This window comes from Scomber japonicus, chromosome 2 (genome assembly GCF_027409825.1).
Source record: "Scomber japonicus isolate fScoJap1 chromosome 2, fScoJap1.pri, whole genome shotgun sequence".
Taxonomy (NCBI): Eukaryota; Metazoa; Chordata; class Actinopteri; order Scombriformes; family Scombridae; genus Scomber; species Scomber japonicus.
The window spans coordinates 11,977,962-11,988,418 of record NC_070579.1 but is presented as its reverse complement, the minus strand read 5'-3'; the positions used below and the strand labels follow the sequence as shown (position 1 = coordinate 11,988,418).

General features: G+C 38.6%; 1 protein-coding gene across 1 annotated transcript in view; it reads left to right on the top strand.

Annotated features, from left to right (window-relative positions):
* Positions 1-5,702: 5,702 nt before the first annotated feature.
* The window catches only part of mad1l1 (mitotic arrest deficient 1 like 1), a 67,328-nt gene continuing 62,573 nt past the window's right edge, over positions 5,703-10,457 (top strand). Inside the window, exons 1-8 of the mRNA XM_053332411.1 lie at positions 5,703-5,792; positions 6,619-6,773; positions 6,872-7,012; positions 7,598-7,777; positions 7,882-8,006; positions 8,095-8,176; positions 8,430-8,560; positions 10,047-10,161. Coding sequence (XP_053188386.1) covers positions 6,630-6,773; positions 6,872-7,012; positions 7,598-7,777; positions 7,882-8,006; positions 8,095-8,176; positions 8,430-8,560; positions 10,047-10,161 — 918 coding nt within the window. The 5' untranslated portion in view covers positions 5,703-5,792; positions 6,619-6,629. The remainder of the gene's footprint in view (positions 5,793-6,618; positions 6,774-6,871; positions 7,013-7,597; positions 7,778-7,881; positions 8,007-8,094; positions 8,177-8,429; positions 8,561-10,046; positions 10,162-10,457) is intronic.

Genomic DNA, 10,457 nt, shown 5'->3' with positions numbered 1-10,457 from the left:
TGATCAGCTGATGAAGCATTCTGGTTGAGCCTTGGGCAGTTCATGTTTTCTTTTCCATGAATTAAAGAAGGCAGGACTACACCCCTATTCATCAAATCTTTCAACAGGCACATCACATAACAAGTGAAACAAATGAAATGCTTCACTCAGATGGAATAAAGGAAACAGGCGGATGTAGAGAAACACTCATGGGGTGACAAGCTGTGTTTGTGTGTGTGTGTGTGTGTGTGTGTGTGTGTGTGTGTGTGTGTGTGTGTGTGTGTGTGTATGTCAAAATGTATATTAAATGTAAAGCATTGAATAGAAATATCAAAGGTGGTATTGGTGTATTTCCAAATCAGACATTTTTTCAATTCCAAGTCTTTTTTCATCTCTGTGATGCTCTCCCTCTTCCACCTCTTCACTTCCCAGTTTCTGTCTTTCTATCACCAATTCTAATGATGTATCTCTCTCTCTGTTCATTATTTGGTGTTTGGTGACATCACCCTTCCTCTTCATTTTTAACAGTGTCTTCTACAAGATTCAGAGTGACTTAACGGTTTTCCTTCAGTAGTCGCCATTTATTCCACAAACCAATGGGTGACGTCATGGTGGCTCCATTATTTTTTTAAAAAAATCTATGCAGCATACATGGCTCCCATGAGTCTACAGGAGCGTCATCTTTTGCTGCATTCAGGGTTTTGCTCTTATACATTTCTGACAGGCAATAAGTTTTCATATTGGCTTTTTTCTTTTTTCAAAATAGATTGTCCAGTAGATGTGGCCCTAGGTGGAAGTTGGATCATCTCTTTGGCAGATTTACATTTTTTTATTGAGTTTGACTAATCCTGTACGTACGATAGTTAGTTAGATCTGAGTAAAGTGTTTAAGATTAACACTGCCTTTATCCAACATTATGTTCAATGTTTGATTTTGGAGTCATGGATTTTTTTTAAAAGAACAGTTCTCATTATTAGCCTTGGGTACTGTAAAAGAGAGTGAATGGTCTCATTGTATCAGTTGGTTATTCACTTCTAAAGACCATATGACCTTTGGAAGAAGTGAACACATTTAGTACAAAAAAAATGTCACTAACACTCTTGTATACTAACAGTTATACTAATTGGCCATAAAAAGAGAAAATACCCCTTTCAATTATTTTCCTGCTGAATATAACTGAACATGGCAGGAGGATCATGGCATCATAAACAGCTGCCAGCATTAAAGATTCGGGGTATTTGATGATGATATCATCCATTATTGACTCTGTAGATATTGGCATTCATATCAGCCTTTAGAATCCAATATGAGTGGAAATGTAGTATCAGCATGCTACATTTACAACACATATCACTCCATATGTGATGAATTCTGGTGTTGCTTATCTGACTACTGGCTGCAGCTCTTTTCCAACATCCTGCTCTCAGCCTCTTTTTTCTTGCTTTCACAGCTTCTCCTCTTCCACCCCTCCTGTCTTTCTCTGCTTACTGTTTAATCCCCTCTTCTCCCTCCATCAGACCTTCTTCATACCACCATCACACCTCCTCCCACTGTGTTTATTTTTTGTTATTCTCCTTCTAGTCACCCCACTCACCTGCAGTAACGCCTTGATGCCTCTTATTTTCGTGTGTCAATCAAGACACCCTGCGGATAAAAACACATCTGTGCAATTGGTCGTTTTCCAGCTGATGGCTCACATAAGAGACAACCACACACATACACATACACACACGCACACACTCGCAAACAAAACCACATATACAAGCACAAAATCTTAGCTTTCATAACATAGCAAGTGACTCCCAGCGGAATGGTGTGGGGTAGATTATTGATTGCGGAAAAGTGAGTGACATGAGATCATGGAAATATAACACATACTACACAGAAAATAAAATAGAAACTGCCACATACGTTAATGAAATTGTTGTTATTTATTTCCATTAAGGGCCACACAGAAGAAAAATATTCATAGTTTTGAGATTTGCCCTGCAGTGATGATACTGCTGCTCTCTGAGGGGCTTCCCTGAAGACTGCAGAGATGCGTCACATGTTGAAAAAGCCATAGGGAAAAGTACATCATCATCATCATCATCATCATGAGACACACTCATCTCATCCCACATCTAAACTGTTTCACCTTTCTTTTTTTATTGATTAGTAAATGCAATTTATTTTTATTTTCCTGTCTGATTGTCATTTCTTCATGCATCACCGGCTGCCTTTGCATCACTTTTGCTCTTTCCGTGCGCATGTGCATTATCGTGCACGTCACCCATAAACTAATATTGTTAGAGTATTCCCTTGGGCTCAAGAACACAGGAAGCCTGAATCAGCTATTGACTCTGTCCTCCTTCATTAGAAGAGTATAAAATCACTGCTTTATTGATTCCTCTCTTTAACCTTTGCCTCATCTGATCTCTAACGTTGTTTTCTGTCCCCCCCTTTTTTCTCCAATTTCTTTCTTTTTGTCTCCATTTCTTTCTTCCCTTTTTCCTTGCTTCCCTTCCCGCCACCTCATGTACTCCTCATGTACTCCTCATGACTACAAATTACAATTTCTCCTTACCTTCTATTCCCTTTTATCTATTTAATATCTTCTTTTTGCTCCTAACTGTTCACTTTCTTTCTTCAGGTTTACAATTACAGTAGTTACTGAGGCAACACATTGTGTGACCTTGGAGTGACCTCTCTGTCAAGTGTGAGCAAAACACGAGTTGTATGAGTCCATTTTTATTTTATGCCCTCAATAATGCAGTTCCCATGAATGGTATTCAGAGACGTCACAAATTGGAAGTAACAGTTAACAATAATACATAGATATGAGCGCAGTCTGAAAATAAAAAGCTATTCAAACGCAAGGATGCGATGAGAAAAAGTGTAAAAAGCTTAGCAGTCTGTCGTAATTAGGTGTTGCATCAACTTAATTACGTTACTACACCGTCTCAGATGACACAAAGAGTTTTTATAGCCATATGAATGACACAATTATCAAATCTCACCGTTTTGCAGTTGATATTGCTACTTAGATAACAAAATATTCTATTTTGATGTTCAGACGTGGGCCGCCCAACCCTCTCAAATTTACATAAAATAAAGTATTTGTGGTGATGTTTACATGATGTGAGTGGAAAAGCCTCTGCATCTAAGATGGCTTTTTGTGAGCTGCTTTCACATTTTTCACAACAGATGGCAATGAAGGGCACATCTGCAGGCACTTCTGCTGATTTACTTCTTATGGTGTATGTGTGTACATGTGTGTGCGCCTCTGAATGTGTGCTTTTGTGTGCACTTACGTCATTTTACAGAGATCACTGCATTCAGGTTGACCTGAGGAGGACGAGGGCAGGTGGAGATGGTGAGGAGGGTGACAGAATACTTGAGAGAGAGAGACAGAGAGAGAGGAGGGAGATACTGAGTGAGACTGTGACAGATAAAGAAAGACAGTGAGGAAAAAAGTGTTATTAGTCAGTAAGCGAGGGAGATAGGGGGTCCGAGAAAAGGAGACAAGCGAGGCGAGAGAAGGAGGCGGGGGCGAAAACAGTGGAATGAAACAGGCAGAATACTCTTGGGGGTGAAGGGATGAGAAAGAAAGAGACAGTGGCAGAGCGTACGGGAGCTCTTATGTCACTCTGAGGAGGACATGTCTTCTGTCTGACCTTTTCAGACGAATTCACACCCTCCACCCTCTTCCTCTTGGATTTCGTCCAATGCCCTCTGTGGCTCCCCCTAGCTTTTGTTTAATATTGTCTAGTTCTTTTCTCGTATAAATGTTGGTGAGCGAGACCAACAGCCTTGACCTCATCTTCTGCTGATTTCCACTGGGCACTTGATGTGGTGATTTCATTATTTATTAAAGCTGGTTCTATACTAAGACTGCCAGTCAATACCCAAGATGACAGTGTCGCTCCCTCCTTCTTCTCCCAGCTTGTCATGAACTGCTGAGTTGTATTAGGAGGTGAGGAAGTGGCACGAACACTTCCAAAATCTGTAAACAGCAAGATGAATAAATCTCTGCATATTGATGACTTGTTTGTGTGAATTTCTATTGTTTGTGTTGGTGGTACAGAAACTCAGTGGTTAGCTCTCTCGTTTTACAAGTGAAGCCCTTGTTCTAGTCGTTTCCTCTTTCTTCTCTTTGTGTTTACATGTTCCCGCTGAGTCTTCCTGTTTCTACACGAGTGCATGCTAGGAATAAGCAATACTCTGGCCATTGCCTCAGACCACAACACTTGTCACAGAACTGGAGTTGGTCCTCGAGCGCTACGCTGTGGCTGTCAAATTCAAATGATGTATTACCCCATGGGGCTCAGTGAATATTAAACTAGAGGCAATCTGGATGCGTGAGAATGAAAGTCACTTTAGTAATATTGGCTATTTGTAGCATAATCAAGTTCACATCCGGAGCATAATTTGTGGTAGTTTGTGCTGATTCAGTCTCACATTATTTTTAATGCTTCTGGCCATAACATCATGACCCAAATGGTCTTATGTCACCCCTGGCAATACTTCTATCAACAGTCGACCCATTTCCTGATGCCATCTGAAAGACTGTCATCAGAGCCACACCTGAGCTACACTTGGCTTAAATATCTTATGTCAGAGCCAAATTAGTGCCAGCTTGTGCCCATAACAGGGTCACAGTGCGTACAATATCCATACGCACTTGTTCACACCAAAGATGATCAGAGTCAATCAAACCTCGTCTGTTGACCAGTAAGCATGGTCCCACATCTTAAGTGTTTATGAACAAATAATTAAAAGAGCTGTACAGAGACATGTAAAACTGTAGATGTGACTAGATGGTTAATGTACCGCTGAAGACCTTTCCTCGATCACGCTGTGTAAAATGCAGTGTGGCAATGCTGCTCTCTGTAGGAGAAACTATGTAATTACACCATACGATTAATAAAAGTACCCACATCCAACAGTACTGAGGTATCAAACAAGTGGAATACACAATGATAACATATAAGTTTTGTATAGTTTTTCCTTATTTTCTTCATTGTATCAACTGTCTCATAAAAAGGTGATGAGGACCTGATATTGATTTAATTTACGTTTCTTCTGTTTACTTAACTTTTAATGTTAAGTTAAGAGTTAGGGCTACTGGGTCTAATTTAGTCTTTTCATTAAAATGCATTAAGACAGCTATAATCGCTGCCTCTAACATTCTAAAGCCTACATTCTTACTCTAATTTTCTCACGAATGCTTTCAGCTGTTAATTAGTATTAATTAGTTTATGTAGATTTTGGAATATAAAATAAAGATATTTAATTAAAAAAAATTATGTATGCTCCACATCATCATTTATTTACAAAATATATATAAACAATATTGATTTCAAAGAATTAAAAACTGCAATTATGTATTCAGTAACATATTAAATATTAGAAAATGAGGAAAAAACCCTCCTGAGCAAAATCTTAAAGGTCTGACCTTTGCATCAACACTTTCATAAGTAACTTTAATTTAACTACACATTTTTTTCTCAGTAACCCTAACTAATTACAGTTACATTTATTTTGTAATTACGTAACGCCGTTACATGTAGCTAGTTACTCCCCAAAACTGGTTAAACTGGTCTAATTTCTCCTTTTTAAACTTTTTTTTACTGGGATCCATGCTGTGATCAATGTGCCTCTGACACTCTCGCGATGCGTTTCGAGTTCTCGCGATACTACACGATAAACTGGAGGGCTTTCTGTATATCAGAGTGGAGCAGCTAACATGCTAACAGGCTAACAGGCTAGCAGAGCAAAGATAACTTATCTACAACTAACCAGCTCATCTTCATAAACAAGCCAGCTTTGAGGTGAGCATGTATGCTTCAGTAACGTTTATTTCCAGCTGGCTTTTTTAAAGAATAGCTTGCTTACAGCCTCTGAATAGCTGTGGAAACTTGTGCTGAGTTTAATTGATTCATTGGCAGGGAGGTCAGTTTAAACAGCAGCTATGTTGCTAAGTTACATATTAAGAGAAGCTAAAAGTGCCAGAATTACTTTAATAAAAGTTAAGTTAAAGGTTAGCCTAGCAACTGTGTTTAATGTGATGTTTAGCTGCTCGTTTAGTGTAAATAACGTGAACTATATATTGTTTTTATGAAGCTGTCAGTTATGATGCTGCTGCTTATCAATTATATCTCACACGTTTCATACATTTAATAGATTAGATTAGATGAACTTTATTGTCGCGAAGGAAATGTGTCTTTGGCTAAAAGTGCCAGGTGCAGCTGCACATATATAACAATACATAATAAGCACAGAAAAACAAAACATAAACACAAAATCACAAAAAGTGCTTCAGAGTGTAGCATATTGCACAGAATAATATTGCACAAGATCATAGGACGTACGGCACAAGAAAGGAACAGACTAAAAACAATTAGATGGATACAACTATATGACAATCTAGAGCAGGGGGTAATAAGTACTACTTAAAATGGGTCAAAAAAGATAGGAAAGATGAGGATAGGATTAAGGAGTTGTACTTTACTTCTGAACCTGAATCTTATCGTTTGACTTATAGAAGGTTATCATAATGCAATAGGGTCATCTCCACTAGAAAGTATCAGCTAATGGTTGGGTGAAGTAGCAAATAGTTCAAACTTCTCTGCCTAAGTTTTGTTTGTGTTACTACAGAGACCCTTAAAATGGATTTAGAAGACGACACCACCGTGTTAACAACCCTGAAGTCCTTCAATTCCTTCATCAACCGCCCTGAACATCCACAGCGGCTGTTAGAGCCCCCAGCAGGCAGTGGAAACCTGCAGACTCAGTTCAAACGCAGCATGGAGGTATAACATCACAGACGCTGAAACCATTAATAGTAACCTGTGTGAGGGCAGTGTTAAGATGTAACCATGGTGTTTACTTGTCCTCCCTTTTTTTTTAGTTGTTGGACGCAGCAGAGAGGGTTCAGTCTAAGAATCGCTATCTTCAGTTGGACCAGGAGAAGAAGCAGATGGAGATGAGTCACAAGCGAGCTCGTTTTGAACTAGAGAAAGCTGCTTCTGATAGCGCACGAGACTTGGAGGTACAGATCACACATCCTCACACATACATGTCAACTGAGAGTGAGCTATAATATTGCAGTGTTTCCCACAGAATTTTGAGAGACTATGGTAAATGGACCTCAGTCTGACCCTCTAGGGGGCTCCGGAGGCTCATTTATAAGTCAAATGCATCATTATGTTGCACTCTGAAAGCAAAATTAAAAGTTTGTATCTATTAAAAAAAAGCAAAAGAAAAGTGCTCTAAACAATTTTGTGCTTTAGCTTTAATTTAACTACTGGTTGTATAGGTATGAATGGCAATGACACAACAAAAAGGTCACACCCACAAAGCATGAGAAAGATATTTTACCAGTTCATAAATGTTCCAAACAAACCATCAAAAAAAGACTAATTCCCATATGTCAGCTCTGAAACAAAGAAATCAGAAGTGATTATCCAAGTTCAACTAGTTCAGTAGGGCAGAGATGCTTTGCTCACTATGAAACTGTGGTGGCACAAATTAGACTATGTTGAGCCGCCACATTACATATAATTAATGGGAAACACTGATATTGATAGCTTCTCCTCACCATTCAGGGAGTCACATGTGTTTTTTTACATTGCAGCACGAGGTGGACCGGAACCAGGAACTCTTGGGGCGAATTAAAAAGTTGGAGGACAGAGAGACGGAGGCCGCTAAGAACCTTACAGAGCAGGTGGAGGCAAATCGTGCCCTTCGTAAGAACCAGGACGGTCTCCTCAAGAAAATGGAGGAGCGAGACCTGAAACTGAACACTGCAAACCAGGTTTTCTCTCTCTCTCTCTCTCTCTCTCTCTCTCTCTCTCTACTTTGGTGACGGTATTCACGACTCTTGTCTTATGTTGGCTTTCTTATTTAATATCTTCCTAGACTATCAGTTGTTTGAAGGATGAGATCAGAGACCTGAAGCAGAAGATTCAGAACCAAGACTCAACCATTTCTACTCAAACCCTTGAAAACCAGGAATTACAGGAACAGTTGGATTTGCAACGCAGGTACAGACACAAACACAGACACAAATAATTGCAATATACCACTTACATAACTCTTCTTGATAAAACACTGGATTGGTATTTTCATCAGGAAGCACCAGGAAGTGTCTCAGCTTTGCCAGAGTCTCCAATCTGCTCAGTCCTCCTCCTCAGAGCACATAATCAAGATTAAGGTATGTTAAATGCACACATGATGGACTTTTTCATTGACACCCAAGTTATCTGTCATACTAAGTCACAAAAAGCCCCTGTCCACATATCAGAGTTGCACAAATTGTAATAGTTACTTAGTAAAACAAAATAAATAATTTCATTCTCAGAGAATGCTGGTTTAGCACAGACTGCTTTTGCAATTAATTGAACACCCATATACTGTTGCTATTTTTTGGAACTGATTTCTCTCTTTTTTTTCTTTTTTTTCTAAAGGAGTTAGAAAGGCGTCTTGCCATCCAAGAGCAAGATATCTCCATAGTGAAGATTGTGAAGTCAGAGGTGGCTCGGGTTCCAGATCTGGAAAAGGAGTTAAAGCGCCTCAGAGAGGACAACGCCTTTCTCAGGTCAAATACATTTTTAAGTCTTTAATACCTCGTGAAAAGTTTCACTTCACTCTCTGTAGTTACGACTTTTAAATAGATAGACTTTGATTTTTAAAAAACGGCAGCCCAGAACAACCACATAGTGCTAAAAACATTTGACTTGTACCAAACGTTTAACATTTCAATGTGACTTTATCGCAGTCGGAGCAAAAAGGTGACAGGTGATCCTTAAAACCGGACATGATGTTGTTGCACTTAATTATTCTTCACAGTTTGCAGTATTCCAATTTTAGAAACAAACAGAGTTTTCCCCAGGTTAATGGAGGGCTTATGTGTTACGGTTGCAGTGGGTGGTCGTGTGGGGTCGTCAGGTTTGGGGTTCCTCCCCCCAACAAAATGTGATGCTATTTGCCTAAAAACTGTGTATTTCCACATAAATTTAGATGCTATTTTTTACAGTGTGTATTTTTAAAAAACACAGGTTGTAGTTATTCACATTACACATAGAGCAGGTTCTAAACTGAACTCTTCAGGTTTTAATCAGACCCAACATTCCCACATGAGCAAGCACTTGGCAACAGTGGCAAGAAAAAACTCCTTTTAACAGGAAGAAACCTCAGGCAGACCCAGACTCAGAGTGGGCGGCCATCTGCCTCGACCGGTTGGGGTAGAATTACTTAATACTAAATACATAATTTAGAGCAGCAACATTAATTTTCACAACAGCATGTCACTATATAAACTCAATAGTATCTATCTGGGAAAAAAATTAATAAATAAGTAAAATGAATCAAAACAATGAGTGAAGTTAAGAAATAATGAGGAACATAGACATTAACCCTCCTGTCCTCTGTCCTGACAGTTACACTGCATATAGATAGTTTTTATTTCAGTTTGAAATATCAATTTTCTACATGTTCTTACTTTGTACAGTAATTTTAATTTTTAATTCAGCCTAGGTGCTGTGATAAACACGTAGATGCTGCACCTCATTCTTGTAATTGTAGGGAAAAGCCTGATATATGTAAAATGCAAAACTCAGCTTCCTTTTGTAAGATAATGAAAAACAATAACATGGATTAATATCGCAAGAGTTCTACTAGACAAACCTGTACGCACCTTTAGCCACTTTTTGAAATACTTACTTATTAAAATATAGTAAAATGTTTCCTCTGTGTTTATCTTTGTTACTGTGGCAGGTCTGATCCCTTTTGGAGAGAAACTGCATGTAATCTGGGGTTTTAGACTAATCAGGCTAAAGCTATACATGCTAATGAGTTATATATGAGAATTTTCTTCTTTTTACCTGATCATTCACAGCACAACTGTTTTCTGTGCATGTAAAAAAATACGTCTGAAAATTAGTTTTTTAAATCACGTTAGAATGAATGTGACCAGGGATTAAAAATATGCCATTCCTACATCAAACACTTGAGTCCAATGCTTTGAAGTTATTTTGTGTTTTTTATTTTCTTCGCTCTGTTCGCTCCCCTGTCACTTCATCCAGGGAGAGCAGAGAGAATTGCAGCCTGTTGAAAGAAGAGGTGGAGGGCCTTAGGAGGAAGCTGGAGAGGATGGAGAAAACCAAAGAAGAGATGGTCAATATAGAACTGGAGAAGGAGGTAGACTGTGTGTAGTTGTCAGTCATAACACTCCACCACTGTGAACATGAAATGCACAAGTCACTTATGTGCTTACATTAGAGCTGCCTGATATATTATCAAGCCTGAAATATTGGATGATATTGGTTGATTATATACTATATTGTGTCAATGTCCATGCTTACTGAATGTGTTTTAATCTTGTTTTTGACAGAATTTTCTTAGTTCAAGTTTAGAGCATTTTATGATGATGTTGGATTTGTTCAACATTTACAATCATCTTACATTTACAGATGTGGTTTAACTGTATAATATCT